The following is a 27,109-nucleotide window of genomic DNA, read 5'->3' on the forward strand; positions in this document are numbered from 1 at the left end:
CGAATCATCTGAAGCGTGATATGCCGTTGCTGACCAGGAAAGGTACATTCCCGCGCGTGTCTGCCTAATTATTATTTTCCGTCCCTGAGGCCGCCGGTTACAACTGCGAAATACGCGAAGAAAGTCGGTGTAACGGCAATAATTATGACGATTGACGTTAGCGTGGAAATAAAGTACGTTGCTGTGCATAACACGCGGCCCAAGTAAATAATACTATTGTCTGTGCCAAGCATTGGCAAGCAAGTGCACCCTAGCAAACGAAATGGGAAGAAGTCCCAGCTTCTTGCAGCCCGCTGATAACGGGGAACGAAAATCGTGCAGGTCCTTTCGTCTCAACATAAGGCGGCTTACTCGTCTGCTTTGCCTAGTCCACGTTGCGCTGAAATTATTGTGCTCCACAACGGTGTGCATATGCAGCTTCCTCAGGTCTACGAAGCGCTAGCTTTCAAACCTTGAGCAGAGAATGCGCAACGTGGAGTTGCGTTACATACGAACCTAGACTTGTCGAATATAGTAAACCTTCAATAACGTGCCTGTAATGCGGGAAAATGGCAGATACTGCATGTTTGTGTGACATGCAGCGTAGATGAATAATCGCCGTACAAAAGCAGCATTGAGAGTACTCGGCCTGCATAAAATAAAATTTTGCGATAATGACGTTTTTCACAGGAACGCACGTCTTAACACTTAAGGACACGGCAGCGCAGTTGCCCACCAGCTGCCATTCACGCCGTTTGCAGGTACTATGACAAGTGGACGCCGTCCAAGAGTATTAGGTTACACACGTTTCCGATATGCAGCACAGATTGGGTGAAAAGCCCTTCAGTTACAGCATTGTATGGTACACGGCCTGTTGGTACGATGGCCTGCTGCCGGGCAAACTGACACGCTCGGATGTGGCCAGAATTTTGCTCATCCGCTATCGGCATATCACAGTCATTACATACATTGACGTCCAAGGGACGGCCATTGGCAGTTCGATACTGCATAGGTATGCGTTGAATCGCGCTTATCGTCAACGACCCTTCGTCGCCACAAGAACACCCATCAAGTCAAAACCGATAGGATAGTACCGCGATGTTGCAAACCCAGCTTGCCGGGCAAGGCGCTCCAGTTCTGAGCCTGTCGACGGCATTTCGCGGGCGCACACGACGAGATTAGGAAGCTACATGGAAACAGGAGCGCTGATCCTCTACAGCTCCGAAGGGCACGTGGCAGATCAGCCGAAAAGACCGCATAAAACAAAACCCTCCGCCAACATTTGATGCCTATCCAGGAAACCGGTCGGGCAACATGGGTCACGGCTTCCTATCCGGGACGAGGTGTATACATACAAGCATAACACGCATAACATACCTGCCCTTAGTACAAGTCAACATTTGCACTTTAGCGACTGCACCAGGCATCCGCCTCAACTATAGCCCAACACCCAAACCCATACAACTACGCCCGTGCATGTGCGGACACGAACCTGTTGGGAAGCGCTTAATAGACGGCCTCAGATATTCGTATTCCGCAGACAGCCCGTACCTCCGGGCAGCAGGCACTACCAGCCGCTCCAGGAAGAAGGCCTGCGCATGTTGCCACCACAAAAAGCCACAGGCACGTGCTGAGGTGGTTGTAATGGCGGTGGTAGGAAAGGAGAGCTGGCGAGGAGCTCACAACGAACCAAAAGTTGTCTGCTCATAGCGCATGAGTGTCACCATAAACCCAATTCATGTGGGCACGAGGATAAGTGAAGCGGATGCACCTCGTTCATTCGTTCATCCGTTCATTCATCCATTGATTCACGCATGCATGTATGCAGCGGACTCTCGCAAGGTCTCCCAGGGTAGCTCTGAAAGGGCTCTAAACTAACCAATTATGCAACCAACTAACCAACGGACCTGTACGGCATCTGTGAACGGGTCCGTGCAGTTGTTGAAGTCAAGGATTGCAGCAGAGCAGCCTGGGGCCAGGTCATGAAGTAAACAGGCCGTCGGGATCGGGGGCCGGCTTCCGTGTATTGAGGACGCGGGAGTGTGGGATGTAGGGGGTTGTTGTACGGGGTACGGGATTCAAGTCACGGGGCATCACACGGAACAAAGGAATCACAGGTACCTCCCGCAAAAGTCGGGGACTAAGGATAGCGGGACATTGGCATGGAGGTTCCAGTGGTGAGTGGCAGGAAAGAACTTCATGAACGGGAAGGACAACATGGAGTCAACAGGAAACACGGCCAGGCCGCAGATTGCGCAGATGAGGCGGCCGCCTTGCGTGTGTTATGCTTGACGTGTTCCGAGTCCTGCTTTTGCATCACTCAAGGGTGCGGGTAAAGCGAGGCCTTCCGTGCATGCCTACCTTATCAGTGAGTCTGTACGTCTGTATGTGCCCCCTCTGCCGTATTGCCGCAAACGTTTTCATGGCTGATCTCATAAAACAGACATAAAATCCTAGCGACTTTGCTATAGCTAGTACCAGGCGGGAAAACTCATACAGGCACAGTCTTTGAGCTATTTGCTTTGCAAATTGTTCGGAGGACAAGCTGTAGAGTTTTGATTTGACAGGAAGGGCCTTATAAGGGACGTGCAGAGTTGCTCTGCGGTGTGCCAGCTGACCAGCGGGGGCAGCTGCTTGGAAGCCAGCTGCAGGGTCTGTGGCCGGGTGAAAAAAGTTGTAAAAAATCCTTTACGGATTTGTATAAATTTAAGCGCATAAAGATAGAGAAAAAGTCCGTTTTGGATTGTAAACACATTTGCGTATCAAAAACATTTGCGGCAATACGGTAGTACACACCGCAATGTCAAGCCCTGCCCCACAACATCCCATGCATCCCTCATCACCCATTCACCAGGGCGCAGCACCCTGTGCAGCTCAGACAGCGCCGCAGGTATGTCGGACACATTGCGGAGGCCGTAGCCCATGGTGGCGGCGTCGAAGGAAGCCGCCTCAAACGGCAGCGACATGGCGTCTCCCTGCACCCACCTGCTCGCAGGCACAAGGATCACCCCCCGGGTTGGGTGGGAGGACGGGAGGGGAAATGGAACAGGGAAAATAACTACCACTTAGTTTGAGCTATAAAGTTTGAGCTATAAAGGAGAAGTGCGAGAGGTGGGAAGGCAGACACTGTATACACTACTACAAACAGCAAGTGCTGAAGAAGTCCAATGCACCAACTCCGGGAGGAGAGGTGAAGGATGAGATATACAAGGGGGGACGTACGGAAGACGTATGCGGGAATAGAGTGCAGTCGAACTTTGTAAGTCTGACTAAGGTTTCAGATGGATATGCCGGCGGCCCTGAAAGAGAGGGGACATGGACAGAGAGGTAGAGAGGCACAGAGACACAGAGAAAGAGAGACAGACAGACAGAGAGACAGACAGACAGAGACAGAGAGAGGCACTGAGAACAGCGGTGAAGACGTGCAACCCATCAGCGTCGTGCCCAACCCGCGCAACATCAACCTCCGTTCCCCCGACAATCTACCCCGATACGCAGGCATCGAATTTGCGTGTAACCTTGCTAAGGTACGCACGCCGCAAAAGGCACGAAGCAGCGCCGCTACCGTTGGACCCACCGCCGGCCCCAGATCCGCGGGCCAATCCAATTCCCGCCCACACGCTCCACGCCTCATGCCGCCATTTCCCCTCCCCCGCTGCCCCGCTTTCTCCTCCCCCCCCCAAACATCACATGTGGTTCGGCTCACGTGACATTGGCTGCCTTGGGCGGCAGGCTCTCCAGCCGCTGGGCGTCCTGTCGAGCAGCCGCGTCCTCCAACATCTCCGCAGCGAAGTCCAACCCCGTCACCTTACGGTACCAACGGCGGCAGCAGCAGCAGCAGCAGCGGCGGCAGCAGTTAAGAGAGCGGCGAGGTTAACGCCGAAAACGCAGCGCTCAAGTCTACATGCGTCCCAACTGTAGGCTGTAGGAGATCCTACCACCGCCAATCCCGCGGTCGCCATGCTGTAGCAATGAAGGCAATGCCCGGATAGCACCAAACACCGGCTTTATGTCTCCTATGAAGCTCCGCTACTGCAACACCCATAACAACGCATGCGAAAGCAAGAAACGCCGTATCGCCTGCATCACCTCTGTCTAAAGCTCCACTGCTCAGCCCATTTGCAGTGACCCACATCGCAACGAATGGGGGGAATGTGTCCGCAGGTGTCACAGTGACCTCAAGCCGCCAAAGGGCGATCTGGGTGTCGCTCCCCAAGGCGGTCGTCGCCACGTGACCCAGTCATCCTCTGACACGTCAACAACCCACCCACACCCACTTCTACAGACAGCCCTCCCATCCATTTACGCTTACACCCCCAGCCCCTCCCGCCCACTCTCCTTCCCACCTACAGACCCTAACAACATGCACATGGGCTTAAGCGACACCTGCCAGAGGTGTTGCTAGTCCTTGCGTCTGGAGCTAGGCAAATGGCGCTCATGGTCGCGGGATAGCGCGGTCCTGTGGCGATATTTAGACGCACCTCCCCGCGGGGCCCCACAGCCCTGGCCAGCAGGAACGCCAGGTCGCCCGAACCGCAGCACACATCCAATGCCCGGTTGCCTGGGCGTGCGCCGCTCCACTTAACAGTCATCTGCTTCCACACCCAGTGCTGCCCGAAGCTGAGCGTGTTGTTGAGCTGCAAGGGCGGAACGACAATATACATATAATGGGTGATATTTCACTTTGAAATAAAGATGCAGGAGAAGGGATTGGGGACGCGAAGCAGGAATGGAAGCCTGGCAGGGGCTGTGCGGGGGGGAGATGAGGTCGGATTAGTCAACATAGGATCGGCCCTTTTGGGATATGAGTGGATATGACGCCCGAACCACGGTTAAGAGAAATTGTGTATATATCGGATAGGTACTGAGTTTTGGCTGTAGTACTGAACGTTCTTTGCGTCCCACTAGATGAAGTAAGCTCGACATCAACTAAAACTCATGTGCGTAGCATGCTGTCATGAAAACGCTTTTGAAGGGGCCGCAGACGGGCCGCAAGGGTTTGCCTAGGGCTAGCTCCAAACACCGCCTCGTACCTCATCGTAGACAGGGGCAATCCGGTTGAACAGTCCCTGACGCGCTGCTGCTTCCTGGCCTGGTGCAAATGCTCCCTGTGGACCCGGCAGGTTGTCCTCGCTTGAAGCCGCTGAGGGGATGTGAACACGCCCACGATTACCGGCTGGACATTTGGAACTCGGCGTCCACAGGCGATACGCATGTCGTGAGTGACAGTTTGGAGTGTTACATTTCGGATTCCTTGAGGTTCTCATTACTTCCCTGACGTTTCTGGGCGTCGTGGAGCCAATCACAGCTTAGCCTATAGTTTTAGTGAGAATTGGAACCGAAAAACAGAGCCTTATTAAACGATTACTTCTATATAAGTCGCTGCACTGTCTGATCCAACCGAGGACATCCACAGGCAAAGCTTATTAAAACATAAGAGCGCGGTATACAGTGATTGACCAAGATCGCTGCACGGGTTATGATAGCGTGGAACACGATGTGCAATGTTAGTGCTCCTTGCACACGGTGATTGTCTTGTTTCCCCATTTCTGTCTCCTGATGCTAACTGACTACCCGTCATGTCGTACGGGTCAGCTTTGAAAATTCCGCTGTCCAGGCGGCCTTGAATTTCAAAGACTCAGGCCGAGCTCCACGGCGTTTGCCACATATATCGCTACGACTGGTGGCCTGTCGCCTATAGCTCGACCACATCTTTCAGGACCAGTTTGCGATGTTTACAGTGGACCCCGATCATCTCTCCAATAATGTGCCGGAGCAATCAAACGAGTGCTCTCGGATGGCACTTCTTCTCCCGCCGACACTGCGAGCACTGCTGGCCCTCCTCCTAAGCGCACTCCCAACACCACAGGGCCAACCCATACAGCTACCAGCAGGCGCATACGCCGACATGGTTACCTCCTCACCTACATGGCCGCAAACCGGCATCCTGTTGTCCCAATAAGTCCCCTATGCCAGCAGCGGGATGCAGTCTAATGACCTTGCATACCCTTTCTCCTTACCCGCGGGAAAGGCAACGAGCAGCGCCTGGGTCCAGAGGCGAGCGGGGAAACTGAACAACGAGCTTCGCCGCCCTGGCCGCTTGCGGATCCGATGTGCATATAAGGTCTACAGCTTGTGGGGTCGCACCTAGCTGGCTGAGGGGGCCAAGAGGTCTGGATGGCCGCCTGCCACCAGTAGTGGCGGACTCAACAGGGTTGGAGCCAATTGGGTTCCAGCCCTGAACGGTTTCCTACACGACTCACCTTTTAAACTCCCAGGTCGGAAAAGGGACCTGAGTGTTACCACGATTGCTAAGACGGCGGAAGGCCGCAACAAGTACGACATGAGGACACCTGGGCACTTTGAAAAATATATAGCCCTCGTGTCCTTCGTCGGCAGGCACGCCGCGCAGCCTTCTCTTTTGCCTCCGCGCGCTACACTACGTCCTGAGTCACATGTGTGGGCTGCTTCGGCGAATACTCGAGAAGTCGTGGTGACGGACCACTCAGCAGCGGCGGCAGTATTCGCGGGGTACGCCCGCTCATCGCCGTGTCAACAGCAGCGAGATGCACGTTAAAAGGATTCCATTGCCCCTTTCATGACACCCATGCGTACATGCCCACCGATTCCAGAACCGCTAGGTACCCGCCATTCCGTCTTGGACCGGATTTCCGTTGCGGAATAATCGCCAAGGTGTGCTGTGCGTGCGGTGAAACATACGATCGCTTCTACAGCAGTTTACTTTACTCTATAAGCAGCAATGGCGGAACGCATGGGCCCTAGTCCGCACTACTCACGCAAGTACTCTCCACGCGCTCGGGCCATGGATTACCTGATAAGTGCATTCACGCTCAGAACGGAAGGTGAAATGGCCGTTGTCATGCTTCATGTCATTTCATGTGATTCCATGTGATGAACCATGAATGTACGTGCGCATAGGTTGCTTGTGAGCTACCTGATGCTGACAATGACCAAACGGCCACACACCACACGGCGCGCGGTTCAAGCGCCCCAAAGCAGCCATGTCCTTCACGCAAGTGCGTGTTCACTTGATGCATACGTTAGCAGCCGTTTCCGGTGCGTAACGCGCGAGGGTCTCGATATCATTTTATTAGTCGGTGGGCGCGAACCGATCATGTTAGTCGGACGTGGATGTGTGTGTGTGTATTACACGGTCGTGGGGTGCGTTCCTCGTACCTGCAAACCACCCAATACGAGCCGAGGGCTCTACGTGGCTGTGTCATGCAGGACGACGGAAGCCAGGTCGTCAAACAGCGGGCATCCGGGATCAACGGCAACATAGGTGTGCCTGGGCCGATGCACTGATAAGGCCCGCGGGAGCTCGCAGCGAGGCATACGGCACGGCGCAGACAACCATGAAATTTGTGTCACTGCCATCGTTTCTGTCATTTGTAGGCATGGCTCCTTTGCTTTTGGTATTGTAAACCTAGGCAACTCTTGGAGAGGGAGGAAGTTATTCGGTAGGTAAGCGGGGGAGGGGCCGGATAAGTGTCGAAACCCATGCACGCTCCTCGTCAATTTTATTGGACCGTCCGCAGCCTTGAACAAGCTCTTCCGTGAAACGTGGTAAACGGCAATAATGCTCCAGGCAGGTATATCTGTACGGCGGCAATAATCCCGAGTTGTAATAAGTTGCAGTTGTACATCAAATAATAGGTGCAGTGCAGGAAGTATACATCAATAGATTTGTGCTGCTGTCAAGACGAAATAGATATAGCGTCTGGCCCCTATCATCTGGTCGCCTTCTTAAAAGGCCAACATGCATGGCAGGTCGCATTCCATCGGCTCGGTGCTGACGCCGCCGCCGCCGCTGCTGCTGCTGGTGATGATGATGGTTGCCTGCGTCGTCGGTTTCGCCGAGGGTAATGCAGCCCTCGCCAACACCTTGACTTCGAAATCGCTCTTCAGCGCCACCACTGAAGCGCTCCTGTGGTCGTCCGAGCTTGTGCGCTTTGCCGGCCTAATCTATAAAATTCTTATAATGCGTAGTATCTCCAGGTCATTTGCGAGACGTGTCCGTTTCGTTGATTACCTGCTATCTAATTCTGGAAACCAACAATGGCAACCTCACGGCGGCCCTGCGGCCTCATCAATGCCCCCATCCTCCCTCGCTCCAGGTTCCGTCCCTCGTCGCGCGCTTCAGCAGACCTCCGGTACGGTTCTGCCTCTGACCTTAAGTCGTTGTGCCCCGTGGATAGGTAGCCGCTGAAGAGACGTCTCTAGGAATTGGCGGAGCGCTTCAGTGCATATGTTAAAATGGTATTGTGCCGTACTGTACAACAGCTATGCCAGCCCCGTTCAAATGCTAGGCCATGGACGAGGCTGTCGTATGCGTCATGTGCTAGGTGGTGAAAGGTGAATCCATACTGTCCGAGTCCATGAGCCCATCCTTAGCCAGCGCCACAGCAAACCCGGCGTCACCACAATTACTCCAGCCACGTGCAGAATTGCTGTCAGATGGATGGGGCCTTAAACTTCCTTGGCGGCACAGGATTCCCATCCGTCCATTACCCTAGCTTAGTCTGGTGACCCCCGTGTAACACATGGTTTACGTATCGCGTGTAAGCCAAGCGATCTTACGTACGACTCTCGTACCCCTGCGGCGCCGTGCTTGACCCACATCGCAGCCGCCTATGCGCAGCAGTCTCTGGACACACACAATTACTACAGGTCAAGGCACCAGTCGACCGCACCTCTGCGCTGGTCGTCAACCCTCGAGGCAGATGCGCAAGCTTGGGCTAACCGCTGCGTGTTCGAGCATGCCAATAACGGGGCAACCGGACAAGGTATAGTGGTAAATAAATGTTCCTACGCTTCGAATTTACTTGAAGGTGTAGTGTACGGCAAAGCAAGCGGACCTCCGCGGTATGGGTGGTACATTTCAGTTATCATTTATGGTTTTTGTTGTAGCATTTGTTGCTTCGGACAGCCTTCGACTGGCCCTTGGGTCGGTACGCAACTCCAGAAGGTGTAACGCACACATGTGCATGCAAACGCGCCATACACGCACATCACGTACACGACTTACAGTGGGCTTCGCAGTAAAATGAGAGTCATGAGGCAAGGGGCCGCCGTGCGTGTGTGCAGCTGGTCCTTAAGACCCATGCTGCTGGTCCTTAAGACCCATGCGGCTGGTCCTTAAAGCCATGCCCAATCGTGGCCTGCGACACGTCACCGTGCTGCCTAACACGCACATGGCGTACAATAAACGTGCCTACAGGTGAAAATCTTGCTTGGGGCTACTCTGATGCCAAGTCCGCTATCGATGCCTACTACTCTGAGGGTGCTGGCTACGCGTACGGTGTCTCTCAGCCCGCCGACTGGTACTCCGTGGGACATTTCACCCAGGTAGTGATCTGCTGCATCCGCGCTGCATGGGCATGGACATGTGCACAGGTTGCGCTGACGCGCTTTGCTTGTGGTTCAGAATTGCACGCGCGCACTGGATGGCTACTTTCGTACACGTCGTCCGCTTGCCCCAACACCGATAAAAGATCCGCTTGAAAAAGATTTCTGCTTTCCAACTTACCTGGCCTAAACCAGTACAGTCTTCCTTTTCGCGCCCATCCATCATGCAACCTCCCACACACACCAACTGCGTGCAGGTCGTCTGGAGGAGTACGACGGACCTAGGGTGTGCTGTCGCCACATGCAACGGCGGTCAGCAGTTCCATGTGTGCCGCTACTACCCTCCTGGCAATTATGTAGGCGAGTATGCGGAAAATGTGCTGCCGCCCATCTGGCATTGAGACGGACAGGCGGTCAATCCTGTGAGAATCGGTCAATCCTGCGTTCCACTCGTCCTTTCCAGAAATGGTAGTTCTCACACTCTTCCAGGGTCTGCTGCCAGAGGGCGTGCGTGGTGCACGTGGAAATACGTTCGCATGTGCACCAGTCAGCTGGACGCATAGCCGGGGCGAAAGCCGATGCTGCAGAATCTCTCCAGAACCTTTTCTGCGCAGGTACTATGCGGCTATCAATGAGTGTTTCGAGCGCTCTGGTTGAAGGTTGAAAACCCCCGTTGCGATGCCAACGAGAAAGAGGGAGACACATTGCAGCTAGGTATGGTGCATGCACGCGGAACGGAGTCTGTAGCGTGCATTGCGCGAGATTGAGTGTGCCGGCGGGCTGACTAGGCAGACGCGGTGCTCATGCCGGCGGAATTTCGAATGCCAATCAAGTAGGATCTCATGTGTTTGTGGCACATGATGCTACGATGGTAATGCCGTTGTGGTCTATATCTGTATCAGGCGTGCGGACGGAGCGGATTGTACAGAGTGGTACGGTCGGCGGTCTAGGAGAGTCGATGTAACGGGACTGTTGCGGACTAGCGGACAGCCCAACAGCACTGCCTTATTTGGCTTGCCTTATTTGCGACAACCAACGGACCCGTTGCCGGTTACTGGCAAAGCCGATGTGATTATGAAGGACCTTACTTACAACTGCGAGTTAAGAAAAGAATCGTGAGTTCGAAACGCAGGGGTAACGCCACAAGATCAGCGTCTCCACTTAATGTATGGAATATATTTATGGCTCACATCTGGGGATCCCAGCACGTGCACCATCCCAACTTTAAACGCTTCTAGAGTACAGACGCGCATCACCTTGCACGTCACACATCCGTGAACAACTGAAGTCGTGTGCCGCGTCAGCACTAGAGCTCGCTGCAGGAAAGACTCAACCTTTCCAGTACGGGCTTTCAGTCGTCGAAGTTTCGTTCGCTGCACCTGTACGCTGTTGCGTACAAACATCGCAAACGCCATTGCACTTCAAACGCTAGGAGTAACACTGAGGTTCTTACGCACACACATAAACACGCATACTCGATGCGTCCCCAACGAGGCCCTCGGACGTTTTGCTTTTCCCTACGTCTCCAAGACGATCGCAGCACCGGGTTCGCGCGCTCGGAAGAAAGAAACATAAATTGTTTCCATATACTTCAAGGCCGTCTGTCTCTCGGCGAAATCCATGAAATGCAAAAAAACACTGCAGCTCAGAATGATGAAAACCTGAAGAAACCACGGCTCGGAGACAGGAAACCCTCATGTATCCCTCATCGCTCCCACCTTGCCTACCACTTAACCAAGTGCAGCAAATCGCCTATCCGTTCACGCCGCAAGTACCCAAAACGGTAATCTGACGATGATGCACATACGCAAGGGCCAAATAATCATGTGCCATACCGACCCCAAGTCATCTATCCCTTAACCAGATAGCACGCCAGCAGCAGGTTGAAACATATATATGGGCCTTCAGCCTGTCTACATCCTACATGGCCCGGTCCTGGGCTCTCTATAAGAGCTCACTATCATGCAGCATATAACGCAACGTAACACACAGACTCATTACTTGCAGGCTGTCCGCCACGCCATGGGGTATAGCAGCCATGCTCCAGCCCTACGTAGTCGCCGCCGCCGCCTCGGGCAGCTGCTGCTGAATGCGGCAAAGGAAAACCCTGAGGCTCAACGTCATAGCATGGCCGCCTCCGGCCGCCACTCCTGCCGCATCACCTCCTCCACCTCCGCCATCTCCTTCGCAACCCCCGCCGCCACCGTCAGGTTGTACAGGCGCCCCTGGAGTCCCAGAGGCGGCGCCGCAGCCAGCGCCGCCGGCGGCGGCGCCTCCGCCAGCACCACTACGTTGTCCTCAATCCGCACGCCGCCGAGCCCGCACCGTACCAACGCCTCGGCGGCGTCGAAGTCCAGAAAGGGTGCGACCCCCGGGTCGTTTCGCGCCCGCGCCAGCAACGCCGGGATGAGGTACGCACCCGGCTCGACGGTGAGCACGTGGCCGGGTTGTACGGGGCCCTTGGGCACAGGTCCTGTTTCGGAGACGTCATGTACGTCTAGCCCAAGGTGGTGGCCGATGCCGTGCGGCATGAAGACCCGATCCAACTTGACATGTAGCGCCGCCTCCAGCCAGCTGCCACTGTCGCGGGGTACGGGGAATGGAACCAAGAACGAGATAAGAAACGAGATTCCCCGGAGAGCCGTAACTTGTACGGCATGGAGAAAGGATTAGGGCCACCGGAATAGAGCCTGCATATTACAGCTAAATGGCGACACAGCAGAGGGGGGTTGAACGTGTTTCTAGAAGGCTGACAGAATGACTTCAACTGAACTGCAGAAGTCGTGGCTGGGGAGATCAGAAGGAAGAGGAAAAGGGCGTGAGGAGGATTAAATCCACCCTGTCGTAACCCACCTGGATCCGGCCGCCTCACGCCGAATAAGGCCCATCTCACGAAGCCCTTCCAGCAGCACCAACCGGGCAGCTCGGTCAGCGTCCTGAAGCGACGCTCCGCCGCCGCCACTTCCTCCGCCGCTTCCTGCCAGCGGAGGCGCCGCGGCCAGGGTGCTCAAAGCCGCATACTGCGCCGCCAGCACAGTGCCGTACAGGTCCCGTGCGGCGCCCTCGAAACGGCCCGACGCGGGGAACGTACGGGAGATGTCGGCGGTGTAGCACCTGGCGGCAGCGGCAGTGGCGTGCAGTGATGGACGACGATGCGATACGGATGAGGACATAGTCGGGTAAGCAAAGCAAACACCACGCAGCCAACCCACCTACGCGTACCAAGATTTAATCGATCTTGCAGCGGAAGCAAACTAGCCGACAAGCGCATCCCAGTGCAGCGACTCCCCATGTTGTCAACCAGGAGCCCAGCCTAGCCCAGCCCAGCCCAGCCCAGCCCAGCCCAGCCCAGCCCAGCCCAGCCCAGCCCAGCCCAGCCCAGCCCAGCCCAGCCCAGCCCAGCCCAGCCCAGCCCAGCCCAGCCCAGCCCAGCCCAGCCCAGCCCAGCCCAGCCTGGAACTGACCTGGCCATCCGCGATGATGTAAGCCAGGGAAGGACAGCCGGAGAATGTTATGGCTCCTTCGTACCGCTTTCCTCCCCAACCCCCACACTCCTCGACCTCCCGCCGCAACCTGCCCAACTCCTCACCTCCACTCCGCCCCGGCATCCACGAGCACCAGGTGCCCCGCCTCTACCACCCCGTCCGCCGCCTCGTAATGCATCACCGCTGCATTGGGTCCGGACCCCACTATGGGGGGGTAGCCGGGGCAGGGCGCTCCCCGGCAGCGGGAGGACAGCGAGAACACCGCCTCCAACTGGTACTCACGAAGACCTGCTGGTTGGTCAGGTGGGGGTCAGGTGAGGGGTGGGGTTGGCGATAGAGGTGGTAGAGGTGGGGGCTTCGGGTTAATGTAAGCGTAAAACACGGTCATGCAACGCATAGAGCACTTCCGTACGTCCCGTACCTTTATCTTCCTTCTCTTCCATCCCCCGGTTTGTAGTCCCGCCCTCCCCAAACCCTCATCATAACCCTTACCCGCCCATCGCACGCTCACTCCCAACCTCCCCCCAACCCACAGCCCCCTCCTGTCCCGCGCCCGCCACCCACCAGGCCTGCACGCCCGCCACATGTCCATGTGTGCGGCCCCGCTGGCGGCACTGGCGGCCTGCAGACAGCCCACTTCCGCATCCGTCTTGACAGCCCGACAGCGGTCCAGGGTGGCCGGAAGCAGGTCGGTAAGCACGTGGCAGCCTGAACGGCAGGGCGGGGGACGGGGGAAGCTAGCAAGCTAGGACACCGGCAGGCGTATGACCCCTGGCTCGCTGCTCCCGACAGCTGGCACTGGTGCGAGTTGTAAGATCACACGCGCGTGCGTGCGTGAGAGAGGGGCAGCTTACCACACGCCCGCACCCACTATTTCACCCCCGTCCCATCTGCCCGCCCACTCAAATACGTAGGTACAAACATACATACACACATACACCCAGCCCACCGGGCGGTATCTTGCCCGTCAGCTTCTCCGCGCAGCCCGGTAGTGTGTGCAACGTGGAGGCACCCGCAGCCGCTAGGAGCCCCTTGAGCTCGTCGAGGTAGACAACCCTGTACGATTTTATGCAAGTACGGTCGTATTCATGTACGTTTGTACGTGGCATGCAGGGGTCGGCAAACGCCGCTGGTACAGCGGGTCCTTCCGTTATACCCGTTGCAGAAATTCAACTCTACTCTTCATCGCTGGTACGGCAGCCGTACGGCAGGGTGCAGAAATTCCCCCCAAAAGGCAGGTTTGTGCAGTAATTGGGCGCAACAAGACAGCTGTGGCTTTAATAACGATGGTGTAACGTAGTAAGTTTGGTACATCGGCCCGCAGACACTCTTTCCTCGGCTTTTACCAAAAAACATTTCCATACAGTTATTCGACCCTGGCACCAGTACCCGTGACAGTTATTCAGGGTTTGCCGACCTCTGGTGGCATGCGGTGGATTGTACGTTTGTACGTGGTGTACGATGGCATGCTCGATGTGCCAAGGTAATGGCGGCAGGGGGACGGAAAGATTAGAGGATGCAGGACCTGGAGGTGAAGGGAGAAATCCAGGAAGGAGCGCGAGAGAGCGAGAGAGATAAATAGATATAGATAGGTATAGATAGATATAGATAGATATAGATATAGATATAGGTATAGATATAGATATAGATATAGATATAGGTATAGATATAGATATAGATATAGATATAGATATAGATATAGATATAGATATAGATATAGATATAGATATAGATATAGATATAGATATAGATATAGATATAGATATAGATATAGATATAGATATAGATATAGATATAGATATAGATATAGATATAGATATAGATATAGATATAGATATAGATAGATAGATAGATAGATAGATAGATAGATAGATAGATAGATAGATAGAGAGAGAGAGAGAGAGAGAGAGAGAGAGAGAGAGAGCATAAACCAGCTCAAGTCGCATTTTGCATTGGACACTTTCATGCAGTCGGAACCGAACGCACACGATCCGTTATCGAGGCGGGAACGGACGCAGAGAGCGTTACGCGATAGATAAAAGATGCGCGCGGTTGAGCTGTTGCCCATCTGCCGGCCATGTGGGCAGACACAGCCCCACACGACGACCGCACGACATGACGGCCCTTTCCATTTCCCCCCTCCAGACATCACTCCAGGAGCAGCTGCACCTCTTCCTCGAAGAGAATGGAAGCTACCACTGGCTCACGACACCCCTTCGGTTGGGTGTTTGGGAGGCGCCTGGCCGAATGGGCCGTATCGAACGGTATAGTAAAATACGACAGCAGGCGCCTACCTGTCCGCGCCGTACTGCTCCTGCAGCTGCTCCAGGGTGGGTACGGCACCTACCCAGTAGGCTGCCTCCTCGGGGAGCCGCGGGGCCAGCAACGTGAAATGACCTGCCGGCGGTGGAAGGGGAGAAGGGGGTAGAGGGCGGGGATGAAACGAATCCGTACCATCAACCATTCGCTTAACCGACCTCAACCGACCTTAACCGACCCCCATTAACAGACTCATTTGAAAGGGAACCCAGCATCGCAGTCACCAACTGCAAGCATCAGCATCAACGGAACCCCTTTCGTAAACTCAACTTCCTCCACTGCTCCCCACCACAACTGGGACCCACCGACCCACCGACCCACCGCTCTCCGGCTCCAGCAGGGCCGCAAACCCTGGTAGCTCCACTCCCGTGACGTACACAAAGTACGAGTTAGAGCGGTGGCGGTGCATTACGTCGGTGCCGTTGCGAGGAGGTGCCTCCCCCCCCTCCAGATACAGCAAACCGCCCCCCAAGAACTCCCGACATACCTGCAAGCCGGGTGGGTGAGGGGGGGGAGGGTATGGATGGGCGGGGGGCGCGGGGGAGGAGCACTCAAGCACTATGGACCGAGACATGGAGGAAGGTGCCGGAGGAGGGAAAGGTGACAGCAGAAAAACCAGCGAACATGGGCATCAATGAAAGCGAAAGGGAAACGGGAGGGGCAGGGAGAAAACCATGATGAAAGCGCCGGCAAAGTAAAAGCGCTGGTAGGAGTAAAGGTGTGTGTGGGGAGGGTTGTCCGCTTGTGCGCTGCGCTTGCCGCGATTGCTCTTGTGGGCAATCTATCCAAGGATAAGCTCGCGGGGAGCTCTCGCCTTTTGACGGGTTTGTCGGAACTGTTCCGCAACTGGCAGGATGCGGAAGCGCTGCGTGAAGTAGTCGGGGGAAGTCGCCAGAGGTCCGGATGCGGAAGCAGGCGAGGGAGCGAAGACCGTGGTAACTGTAGCTGCGCCGCTGGCTGCCACTGCCACTGGCACCCGGGGCGGCGGGCTGGTAACAGACGTGCGCCTTTGATATAAGGGGAAGGGGGAGAGGGGATGTGAATTCAAGGGAATGAAGGGATTAGTCTGGTGGCTGGCGACGGGACCCTCGTCGGAGCGGGAATCAGTCCACCACATCCCGGCCGTCAAGGGCTGCTGACTTGACCCTTATACCACTAGCTCTGCTGAAAGCCATTTGTTTGACAGATATAGGATGTTGTATTGTGTCAAGAACTTTGGTAAGCGACACAAATGGGGTTGCCCATCACCAACACCACCTTGGGACAGCAAGCAAATGCGCACCTGTGTAGCCATGATCCACGTGAATAGGCGATGCGCTTTAAATTACCTAATCGGCAAGCGTCTAACATTTGGAATGCTTGGCTTTGCGGAAGGATGTTCCAGCAAATTGCTCACAATAGGACCAATCTGCAAGTTACAGTTGAGGCTTCAGGGCTTCCCCTCTGTCGATTGATTCGGCAAGCGCTGTGATAAATCGCAACTGGCTTTAGTTAAAACCTTATCATAAATATGAGCATTACGCTCTCAGTGATGTTAGGACAAAATTTCTTTTCATTTGGTATGGGGGTTATGGGCTCTGCATACGAGAAACCATATTGCATGACTTAACTGTGGCATCACATTGAGGCGGGCCCATGGGGCGCTTCGGGCGAATAGGAAATTACCAGTCTCCGATGCCCAAACATAGATTGTTTCATATTATATACACAAAGATTTGCATGCCGGATTCATAGTCGATTACAGTCCGAATCTAGGAATGTCCACAATCTCCCCGTCGGCTCGTCCCATGTGCGTTACAACGAACGTCAACGAACGTCACAAGCTACCTTCTTGTATGAAACAGGCACACTGTCCCGGCCGCAGATTGCTCATAATTTTTCCCTCCCACCGGCAGGCTCCCAAGTCTCTACGCCCAGTGGTTAACCTCTGCCGGCCTGTCCATCCAGCGTTCCAGCCAGCCCAGCGACATGCAACACCGCACGCAGGCGGAGCTGCTTGCCACACCTTACAGCCCCGGGCCAGTGCCACTCAGCATCGTCAATAACAGCAGTAACATTAGCTTTGCAGGCGGAGACGGCCAAGATGGCAGAGACGGGCCCAAGGTCGCCGCTGCCAGCGCTATCGGCAGTGGCAACTGCAACAGCAACGGCACCGACGACAGCTCCACCAGCTGCAGCCCCGGCATTTATGATGTTGTCGCTGAGCGCCCAGCAACCGATGGCAAGCACGATATGGAGCGTGGCGTTGTCGCCAGCGCCCGCGAGGGCAGCACCATCGGCCATGTCGTTGGCAGTGTTAACGCCGGGTGCGGTAGCGACAGCAACAGCAGCATCAGGGGCTGCAGCAGCAGTAGCGATGGAAGTAGTAGGGCCTTGGTGTGCTCCGGCTGCCCTTCCTGGGCGATTGTGGAGCTGGAGACGCCGCCTCCAGATGCGGAGCAGGTGCGCCTGTGCCTGTGCAGGTGCTTGTGTGTGCCCGCATGTTCGTGAGGACATTGTCTGCGTTGCAAACGTGACGAACAGTTTGTCCGTATGTGTACGTGTTGCATGGAGACTGTGTAGTCGCGAGTTGGAAATGGCAAGGATGGCTCACGAACAGCTTTTGGGGCGGGGCCTCAGCTCGAAGCGCGTTTTGGGGGCCCCCCTGGCAACCAAAGGGAGTAGTCCAGCAGCGACGTGGTATTAACTGCTTCCACAGCGCCAGCGTGTTGGAAGAAGCGTTAATCATTCAATATCCACTTAGCCGAGTCAGGGTGATGACTGTTGGTGGGCTGTGTATTTGACGGACGAGATCCAGCAGACTCCCGCCACGATTGGGCCCAGTGAATCAAGGAGTTGTAAGGGAGGGAGTCAAGGGAAGGAAGTATCAACCAATGGCGTTATTGGCGCACCGTTCAATAGGGCGACAGGACCGCGTCCATGGCGCCATGGCTGCCAATAAGCCCGATTAGGCGTGGCCCCAACTTAAGATTGCTGGGTGAATGGGTGGAGCTGCTGCAGGTGATGGTGCGGCGAGCGGCACTGGAGGCTCGTCGGGCTGAGGCGGAACGCCACCACCACCGGTGCATCTGGGTCAAAGAGCCTCATGGGGGCCCCTACCGCAAGGTGGGTGAGAGGATGAGTGGATGGGCGGATGGACGGCTGTACGTGCGATAGATAGCAGGGCGACACAGGGGAAGGCCCGGGGGCTGGCGAGGCAAGAAATGGAAGCGGATCTGCACCGCTGTACTGTGACCTCACACTCGCTGGACGCGGACCGGAGTTAGTCTGTGAGGGACTGCAGGGGCAGGTCGGCAAGGGGCTGCACCTGTTCGTCCCCCGCAGGTAGCTGATGAGGGAGCTTCGTGCCGCGCCGCCAGTATCGCTCCGCCACCTACATGGCCCCCACGACCCAACCCTGCTAGTGCGCATCACCCAAGATCCCATCCAACCACCCGCATTGCCCTTTGCACTCGCCCATACTGTCCGCCGCCTGTCCGCCGCCTGACGGAGCCCGCGTTTCAATCCGCAGGCGGTGTCATCACGTGGGCCCGGGGCATCAGCCTCCTCCTCCTCCTCCGCAAGGGGGTCAGGGACCTTGGCAGTCTCTGCAGGGGTGGTGCGACCCGCCGAGCCGGGGTACGAGGTGGTGGAGGTGGGCCCCACCACTAATTTTGTGGGCAACGCGATGAGCGCGGGCGCGGTGGACCTCGTGATGGTGGGTGCAACGGATTCAAGCCATGGAACCACAACGCCCCCTCACAGGCGCTTCCAACGCCCGGACTGTGTTCCGCAGCTTGATTATGCGGACATACCTGACTGCATATGCAGCAGCTCATTTATCCCTCCCCCTTCCGCGTAGTCAGGTGCCATGTCGGGAGGCTCTTCAACGCATTGCCTGCAATGCAAGGTGCCTGTACGCCTAGACTGTCGAAACCACCTGGTTTTTCACCCACCTACCAAGTTACCCCCACATCTACCCACCACCCATACAAACACCACATAAAAACACAAACACAAACGACAAGCACACTAGGTCCAGGCCCCTCAATCTTTTGCATATGAACAAAGGCCATGTTCGGCACTGAGATCTCTACTCCTGGCAACCCCTCGTCTTCATCCCCTTCCGCATTCCTCTGTTCAGGCCCAGTTGGAGCAGCTCCAAAACCAAACCTCGAACGAGAGGCCGTACAGCCTGGCGTATGCCCCGAAACACTCCGCGGTCTCCCCAGACCCCGCGCCTCCCGCACACCAGACCCCTGCACCCTCACCAAGGTCGTCTAGTACGGCAACGGGATCTCTGTACGGCGACGGCACCGTGTCGACCCATATCACGACGTCTCCAAGCGCAGTGAACACCCGAGGATGCGGGCCCAGCGAAAACGGAGAGGAGGTCAGCAGCGGCGGCAGGAGCGGCGGCGGGGGTGATTGTAGCGCTTCAATCACCGGATGCGTCGCGGCATCCGAATTTTCAGGGATGGCGTCCGAAGGATCACTGCTCGCAGCCACAGCAGGATCGTTCGCCGCCACCGTGGGCGTGGGTGAGGGTGATGGGGAAGGGGGCAAGTCGCGGTATATGGGGCTTACGGCTGCGGATTCAGAGGAGGCGCGGATGGCCGAACTTCGTCGGGAGGCCAGGAGGCTGCTGGGGCGCTTGCGGGGACGAGGACCACCTGGGGGCCCGTGATGGTGAGGGGAAACATCGGATGTAGCGCCTTCCTTGCTCAAGATAACGCATAGTGGCCGTGTCTTTGGAGGGAACATCTCGAACATTATAATGCGATTAGCGAGTGGTATGTACGAACGAAAGACGTTGCTGCGGGTTCAGACCAACGTTAGTCGTAGTCGTCGTCGTAGTCGTCGTCCTAGTCGTCGTCGTAGTCGTAGTCGAGGGTGCGCGATATCTGGGTTTAGTCTATGGGCCAGAACGGCCGTTTCGTTCCTGCCGCCGGCAGTTGTACAACACAGCTAGGGCAGCTATGTTCGCGCTGAGTACAAAGTTGGATAAGCTAAAGTTGTTCGCCCTGGATGTGAGGATGAGGTGTTTTAATACGCAGGTACGAGCAACACTGCTGTACGGTTGTCAAGTGTGTGTCAGTCAACGTAAACTGAAGTCTAGGACAGGCTCAGGAGGCGAGTGATGCGAGTATCCTTGCGGAGGTGCCCTTCGAGGCATGTCTGAAGGATGGAGCGGTGCAGCTCCAGGTATCATTCATGCGGCAAATTGTGAGAGCATCAGACCAGCGCACCGCCTCCTGTTCGGCTGAATTGTCACGGCTACCTCTACACTACCATGTTCTTAAGCAGATTGTGCGTTTTTGCAACCGTGTCCGCTTACAGCGTGGGTCTGTGGCATTCCAAGTTTTGCGACAGGAGATTGTAGAGGCTCTCTCCAACCCCAAAGGCGGCGGATGGGGGTCACTGGTCCTCCGTTTTCTGGGGCGCGACGTGTACCCGTCAGACGGTAAGCAACCTGGGATCCACATGGCGAATTATCAGCATTGGATGGGTCTGGCGGCTAAGCAAGCGGCCAGGACGGAGGTGCTCCCGCATATCACAACATTTATCCCACGTTCAGCGAATTGTAAGATTATGCAGTTTAGGCTTTGCTGTTGGGTGTTGGCGGTGAACAGAGCGCGGAAGGGACGGCGTTATGTACCTAGGGAGGAGAGGGTATGCCCCTGCTGCAGCACTGATAGCCATATTAAAGATGGGAAACACGTCTTGCTGGACTGTCCGGTGTACGGTGCAATCAGATCAGATAAGGATTTACCACGCTCTGAGCATATGAAGGACACTATGAAGTGGGAACTTGAACGTCTGGCGAAGATGCTGGAATGTATGTGTTCCCACCGCAACTCTATTGTTCCCTTTGGTTGTTAGCCTCCTTTATCACTTGCTTTATCTGGAGTGCGAGGTAGGATGGTGCTCATAGGTGATCTGGCAGCCCTCGACCCCTCGTATCGGGCAGTTTGCAGGTACCGGGTACGCACCCCCACGACCATGTAACACACACACACACACACACATGGTGTGAAGAAGGCAGATGGATCTCAATGAAGACACTGCCCAGCCACGCCCTGAGGCCCAGCATGCTAATTAAAGCGTTAAAAAGGAAATGTGGCGTTAGCCGCTGTGCCTTCCCAAGATGCTCACCTCTTAAGCATTTCTGTCACCAGCAAGTACGACACGGTACTTGAAAACAACGCGGCGTATCCACACCATGAGGATAATTGAAGTGCAATCGTCAGGTCGTCACGTCTTCTCAGTCTAATTCACAGTTATGGCCTGCCTGCATCACTAGTATCCTGTCGGGACCCCATCTAAGCAAAAGCTGCATCTTGCCACTCGGTTTAATCCCTGCTTGAATAAATGGACGACGACAACCCTATCACCTCCTTATCTGGCGCCCCCGATCATTACCGCTGCCTCTGCCGCACCCAACTAACCCTCTATCCTGCGTTCTCTCCCTTACGTGCCAGTCGCTCTGCCTCCCTGAAAGCTGTCTTTATAGTCCACTGCGACCCTCTAGGCACCTCTCCTACAGCCCTAACCTGCGCTGGCTCTTACTACATATCCATCCATTATGAGTTCCCTGGTTACATACCTGTATGTGAGCATGCAACCAGACCAGTGAATTTAATTTCCCACTACTCGCCACGCGCCTATAAGCGGACTGAATATTAACGATCTAGCACAGCACACCACACGCGCAGCATATGGCTCAGCATTTTAGGCACTGCCCCCCTCCACCGCCCTATGAAGCAGCCCATGCACCAGCGGCAGCCGCTCCGCAAGGTCGAGCGCGACCGGCACAATCTCGTCGTGTACGAAGCAGTACATGCCGTACACGGCAGCCTGGACCTTGGCCACCACTGCAAGCAGAGGACTAATCATCCGAAACAGGCGCGCTGCTACGGGTGAGCTGCTAATTGCGGCTGCCAGCAGGGGTGTGAGTAACTGTGAGAGGCGACCGAGGGCCTCCTCAAAGCCCTGCATGCATGTGAACCCGGTGCAAGGGATGGGTGGGGGCGGCGCGTCAGGTCAGGTCCGGGCATGTAAGGATGGACAAGGCCAGTTTCCACAAAGGGGTTATCCAGTTTGTCGCAACTGCTTTGGCCTTCCCCAGGCACGTTTAAGGCCGCGCACAGTGGCTTGGCTTGGCGTCCGGTGTGCTATTCCGGGAACACACCTCTAGCAGAACTACATTTTCCCATCCCTTCTGCGCCCCTCTTACCATGTGCAGCTGCCCCAGGCCCGCCCAATAGCGCGCCACAACCCAGCCCAATGAGCCGGACGCCCAGGAGCTCAGCACCTCTACACTGCCCCGGTTTCGCCTCAACAGCTCAGCCAGGAAAATCAGCCCATCCGCCGCCGCCGCTGCCAGCAGACACGCCACCGACAGCATCATCTGGGCGCAGCGCAGCAGCAGCCAAGGCCAGGCTATCGGAAGCAACAACATCGGGGCGACGACGTAGCGAATCAAGGCGCCCGGGGAGGGGCGCGCAGTGGCACCAGCGGCCGCGGTTGATGCCGCTGCTGCGGTGTGCGCAGCGGGCGAACGGCGGGGTCGCGGCGCCGTTGGTGTCGTGGCGATGCTTGCGACGGCTCCCCCAGTCCGGGGCACACGCAAGGAGAAGGGCTGGGGCTGGGGACGGCGGAGCAGGTTGAAGAGGCCGCCCTCTGGGCTGGAAACACCGGCGTGAGAGTGACGATGCCTATTTATGGTGCTAGGAACGGGCAGGCCGGTATGAAGCCTGTGAGACCCGTGTGCCATGGCTGGAGCTGTCCTCGGGCTCTGAGGGTTGGAGCTGGAGTTGGTGCGTTGTGTTGGAAAGGCGATAAAGCCCTCCACCGGAAAGTCGGGCCGGGCGACATGATGCCGAACTTTCAAAAGGCCGTTAGGGATCCAATTTTGAGGCAAATTGTCTGAAGCGTTGCCGGTTTTGAAGTCATCAACGTTTGACCTGTAGCTGCTGCCGTCGAGCGCACTGGAAGCAGCCGAGACCCGAGGAACGTGGCTGCTTGATTTCTTTCCATGTTCAGGTTCGCTGTCAGCTAGCTGCGGCTCAAAGATGGGCTCTGCTTCGCGGTGACCATTTATAGGACGCTGCGACGCCTGGGTTTGAACTTTGGCTGTAATGCTGCCATCGCTTGTCTTGATTCCTTTACGTTGGGGCGAAGCCGAACAAGGGGAACTTGGAGAAGAGGCTGCCATGAGATTTGCGCTTCGGGGTGCTTCCAAGACTTTGAACCCGAGGATAGCAAAATCACAATATACCTCTAAGAAACTCTAGGGAGTCAAACGAAGTAGTTATCAGTGCGTGTGGCATTCGCCCTCAGTCAAGGAAAATCTTTTGTCAGCGTTTTGGAATTGGTGTAAACGCTTGACGCTGTGCGTAGTACGGCACGCCGCGCGAAAATTATGAGCCCAGCGCTTTTGCTGCTGGAAATTTGTCGCAGTATGAATTCTGCCATTTGGGCTAGGAATTTGAGAGGCTTGCGTGCCATGATGCTGCATAGTAAAAAGCACATTTCACAGCACGCATACCACGACGGTGCTGTTGCCTAGCCAAAATAGGGGGGGCTTAAACATAAAATTGGTGTACTAATAAGGAATATGATAGCGGGCCTTTGCATATTTGGGAACGATGCAAAACAGCCAGTAGTATCGGTCTGCCGGGTTCAATGAGCCTTTACAGCCGATAAGACGTACGCTTTTGTCGGGGCGTGGCCTTAATATGGTTTTTTGGGGTGCAATGTACCTTCTTAGGGCTTGCTGACTTTGTGGTGAGGCCGGACAAAGCTAGGTGAAAGCTCTACGTGAAGTGCTATTTCACTAGTTATGAGTGCCATTGTTATAGCATATAAACAATAACACAACCGAGAGCTCTCTTTGGGGGGCCCAAGCTGCAGTATGGCTTTTCCGCTTCACGATGCGGCGCGAGCCGGCAACCTCCAGGCTCTGCACGAACTGCTCGCACAGCAAGTGGATGTCGATCAACGGGACAATCTGCATCGCACTCCATTGCATCTTGCCGCATGGGCAGGGCACACGGTACGATGCGAATCTAGGTGTTTGTGGGCGGATAGACTTAGACCGCATGCCTTCTCCAACGCAGCTCTGAACCATAGCTTAACCGCGTGGGCATGTGCACGGGTCATGCAAGGCCTTTCCTGCATTCGCGTCGCCTGTCCTCCCCGCCAAGCCCAGGCGCCCCCGCGGCGTACGCAACGCAGGAGGTCCTCAAGGTGCTGCTTGCGCATGGCTGCAAGATTGGGGCGGCTGCAGTGGATGACATGAACGCGCTGCATTTCGCGGCACAAAAGGGCCACTCGGAATGCGTCCGCCACCTCCTCAACGCCGGTGGGTCCTTCTCGCCTCTTCGTCCCCTTACCGTCGATCTGCTTACAAATGTTCAACCCCTTTCCTTTTCCTACCCTACATCTTTCGCCCAAAGTCCGCCGCTGCCCCCTGTCCCCATCCCACAGGGCTTTACATGGACTCCCGCAACCGGAAGGGCTTTACCCCGCTGCACTTCGCCGCGCAAGGGGGTAAGGTCGCATGGCACGTCCTAGGTTCCCACGGTTCTATGGCTTCTTATGCCGCATGTGTCAGCCTGGAACTCGATCGAATTGACCCGGCCTCGCCTGACCCGATGACCGTCGCCCGATTCTCTACCTGACTGCGCTTCAGGTCATAAAGCCGTGGTGGAGCTGCTGTTGCGGCGGCAAGCCAATCCCACAGCGACCAGCAAGCGCAACGAAACGCCCTTGCAGCTCGCCAAGGCAACGGAGGTACACTGATTTGCAAAAAGCAGCTCTTGCCTGGCCCAGTCTAAGCAAGGCAGTCGGAAGGGCTGGCTGGGGTTGCTCGGGGAGGATAGCGAAGACGGGTCAGGTCTGGAAGGCTGTGAGGATTTGCCGTAGAAGTTGGAGCTGGGGCACGGGCCAGGGAAACGCGACAGCTCGATGCGAGCTTGGAGTGCTTGCATGGCTGCTTGCTCGGCGGCGTTAAGCATGTCGCATGGAGGTGCAATGCATCCTGACACCAGCCCTGAGAGGGCGCTGCTCGCCAATTTTGTAGGGCGTCCTGCGCTACAGAGACAAGTGCTGATCCCTGCAGGCCTTTGTGCATCAGGTCTTTGTGCTTTTGGTTCGGCAAATTGATACATGGGCACATGTCATATAGTTGTGCAGATTATTGGGCTCTACTGCCCCGGCACATAGCGGAATCATTAATTTGTCGAAATATTTGCTGAGGTGCTTAACACGCGTCCCCTTGTGGTGATGGTGGCAGGTGGTTGCCGTCCTGGAGGAAGCAGTCCAGGCATATCAGCAGGCAAAAGAGGCCCGGGAGGCCAATGCCGCCGCAGCAGAGGCAGGGGAGGGCGAAGGCAGCGAGGAGGGCGGGCGTCGGCTGCCTAGAAAGCAGCGGCACTTGCGGGGCGCCAACCGTACAACAGATGCTGACGAGGCTGACGGCCAAGCCCACGCCGGGGACGCCGCGACGACGACGGCTGCAGGGCCAGCGTTGGCGGAACCGGCAAACGGACCTGACTCTCACTCCGCGCCCGCGGCGCGCGTGGGGACCAAGCGACCGATTGCGATTGCTCTGGGTCGTATGGATGGCGAGGATGAGGAGGATGAAGAAGAAGCAGGGCCATCCGTGAGGCCGCCGGCGCAGCGGCAGGCAATGGCTGCCCGTCAGCGGGCTCAGGTTACAGCGGCGGAGGCGCCGGTGGCAGCGACAGTGGAGCCAGTGGTGGGGACGCAAGGAGGGGCAGAGCAGGTGGGCGTGGATGGCGAAATGGTAGAGGGCGCACCTGCCGAGGGAAAGCAGGAGGATGGACACCCGGCGGAGAAATTTTCGGTGGATGCGGCATTGCCAGCCGAGGTGCAGCCGGCAGTGGCGGCGGCAGAGCCGTCGCGACCGCTGCCGCCGCGGCAGCCGCAACAGCAACGAAGGGTTGTACCGATGCCTGCTGCGTTCTTGGAGGAGGACGAGGAGGCGGCCGCGGTGGCGGTAGCAGCCCCGGGCGGCTCGGTAATGCGTGGAGGCGCTCTTCGGATTCAAGATCTAGGCGCGGAAGATGATGAGGAGGAATCCGACTCGGACGAAGATGAAGAGCTGGTACACATGCAGGGCTTGGATGATAACGAGGGCGTCGAGGACGACGACAGCGATGAGGATGAGGATGTAAGGGGGGATGGTGATGCCGGGTAATTGGGATACTTGGGGTTATGGAGCACGCTCAGTTTGCCATAGCGTGCAGATGTGATTCCTTCTGCAGGACTCAAGGTTTAGGGTTTACCTCGCCCGTCCGTCAGTTCAGCTGTGAGGGTTTCGATAGATGGAGCAGATGGTCATGGCAATTCTTTAATGGTTGGCACCGCAGCATTGCGTTGCGTCGCCGGCTTCGCGTGCGTCTTAAGGCGAAATCGTAGTCTACAATTCGTATTAATACGCGTAGCACCCACGCGTATAAATACTGCCACACCGCACGGCCGCGAGCCAGATGATTCTCAGGAAGCAGTAACAGCACCATGGCCGACGATGGTGGCGATTCGCTTTGAAGGATTGAGGAAGACTCGATGCTGTGCGGAATGGCAGAATCTCATGTGCAGCTTGTTTTCTATGCTTCTGCAGGAGGATGAAGATGAGGGCGAGGAGGGTACTTACGCTGTCGCTGCGGGACCCTTGATGCCGCCTGGTTTGGCGGGCAGTGGCGCCGATGGCGTTGCCGCGGAGGCGATGGATGAGGAGGATGACGGCGGATACGCGGAGGCGGCCGGGCCAGCCCTTCCACCCTGCATGGGCTGACCGATGCACGAGCGTCATCAGGCATGCTAGCGCCAGAGGTTGACACAAGTTGACACTGCAGCGTCGTCGTGGCGTAGGCAGATAGGGTAGTAATTGACCAGTGGAACGGCTGCATATGCCGTCTGCCTGTACACAGGCGTCTTCGTATCAGGGA

The 27,109-nt window shown here is 56.3% G+C and overlaps 6 protein-coding genes across 6 annotated transcripts; 3 read left to right on the forward strand and 3 right to left on the reverse strand.

Moving 5' to 3' along the window:
* Positions 1 to 471: 471 nt before the first annotated feature.
* Positions 472 to 5,481, reverse strand: VOLCADRAFT_75878 (uncharacterized protein). The gene is made up of 7 exons (XM_002953621.1): positions 5,013 to 5,481; positions 4,461 to 4,616; positions 3,686 to 3,786; positions 2,831 to 2,964; positions 1,887 to 1,948; positions 1,472 to 1,571; positions 472 to 1,122 (listed from the first exon to the last, which is right to left on the reverse strand). The coding sequence occupies exons 1-7, from the start codon at positions 5,244 to 5,246 to the stop codon at positions 1,016 to 1,018; spliced, it is 894 nt and encodes a 297-aa protein (XP_002953667.1). The 5' UTR covers positions 5,247 to 5,481; the 3' UTR covers positions 472 to 1,015.
* Positions 5,482 to 6,739: 1,258 nt separating this feature from the next.
* VOLCADRAFT_94361 (uncharacterized protein) lies at positions 6,740 to 9,749 on the forward strand (the record flags this gene model as incomplete). The annotated part of the gene is made up of 5 exons (XM_002953538.1): positions 6,740 to 6,842; positions 8,118 to 8,153; positions 8,628 to 8,786; positions 9,221 to 9,348; positions 9,606 to 9,749. The coding sequence occupies 5 exons, from the start codon at positions 6,740 to 6,742 to the stop codon at positions 9,747 to 9,749; spliced, it is 570 nt and encodes a 189-aa protein (XP_002953584.1).
* Positions 9,750 to 11,468: 1,719 nt separating this feature from the next.
* VOLCADRAFT_106021 (uncharacterized protein) lies at positions 11,469 to 16,446 on the reverse strand (the record flags this gene model as incomplete). Its single annotated transcript, XM_002953622.1, has 8 exons — positions 11,469 to 11,928; positions 12,202 to 12,462; positions 12,938 to 13,121; positions 13,398 to 13,541; positions 13,783 to 13,889; positions 15,128 to 15,230; positions 15,474 to 15,639; positions 16,435 to 16,446. The coding sequence occupies 8 exons, from the start codon at positions 16,444 to 16,446 to the stop codon at positions 11,469 to 11,471; spliced, it is 1,437 nt and encodes a 478-aa protein (XP_002953668.1).
* A 463-nt stretch (positions 16,447 to 16,909) lies between these two features.
* On the forward strand, positions 16,910 to 19,818 carry VOLCADRAFT_94363 (uncharacterized protein; the record flags this gene model as incomplete). The annotated part of the gene is made up of 6 exons (XM_002953539.1): positions 16,910 to 16,941; positions 17,048 to 17,399; positions 17,565 to 17,594; positions 18,153 to 18,257; positions 18,664 to 18,849; positions 19,276 to 19,818. 6 exons carry the CDS (start codon positions 16,910 to 16,912, stop codon positions 19,816 to 19,818), a joined length of 1,248 nt encoding a protein of 415 aa, XP_002953585.1.
* A 2,045-nt stretch (positions 19,819 to 21,863) lies between these two features.
* Positions 21,864 to 22,593, reverse strand: VOLCADRAFT_94364 (uncharacterized protein; the record flags this gene model as incomplete). The annotated part of the gene is made up of 2 exons (XM_002953623.1): positions 21,864 to 22,124; positions 22,324 to 22,593. The coding sequence occupies 2 exons, from the start codon at positions 22,591 to 22,593 to the stop codon at positions 21,864 to 21,866; spliced, it is 531 nt and encodes a 176-aa protein (XP_002953669.1).
* A 1,163-nt stretch (positions 22,594 to 23,756) lies between these two features.
* Positions 23,757 to 26,358, forward strand: VOLCADRAFT_106022 (uncharacterized protein; the record flags this gene model as incomplete). The annotated part of the gene is made up of 5 exons (XM_002953540.1): positions 23,757 to 24,189; positions 24,372 to 24,498; positions 24,624 to 24,686; positions 24,829 to 24,929; positions 25,432 to 26,358. Exons 1-5 carry the CDS (start codon positions 24,049 to 24,051, stop codon positions 26,356 to 26,358), a joined length of 1,359 nt encoding a protein of 452 aa, XP_002953586.1. The 5' UTR covers positions 23,757 to 24,048.
* Positions 26,359 to 27,109: the final 751 nt, after the last annotated feature.

The sequence above is a fragment of the Volvox carteri genome, assembly GCF_000143455.1.
Source record: "Volvox carteri f. nagariensis unplaced genomic scaffold VOLCAscaffold_37, whole genome shotgun sequence".
Taxonomy (NCBI): domain Eukaryota; kingdom Viridiplantae; phylum Chlorophyta; class Chlorophyceae; order Chlamydomonadales; family Volvocaceae; genus Volvox; species Volvox carteri.

Bases quoted from the DNA above. Each gene is read 5' to 3' on its own strand.
- VOLCADRAFT_75878 (XM_002953621.1), bottom strand. From the start codon at position 5,246: ATGAGAACCTCAAGGAATCCGAAATGTAACACTCCAAACTGTCACTCA. The intron at 1,572-1,886 runs GTCCGTTGGTTA...CAACATGCGCAG, and splicing joins CGTTCACAGATGCCGTACAG to GCCTTCTTCCTGGAGCGGCT. The intron at 1,123-1,471 runs GTTCGTGTCCGC...TGCCGTCGACAG, and splicing joins TATTAAGCGCTTCCCAACAG to GCTCAGAACTGGAGCGCCTT.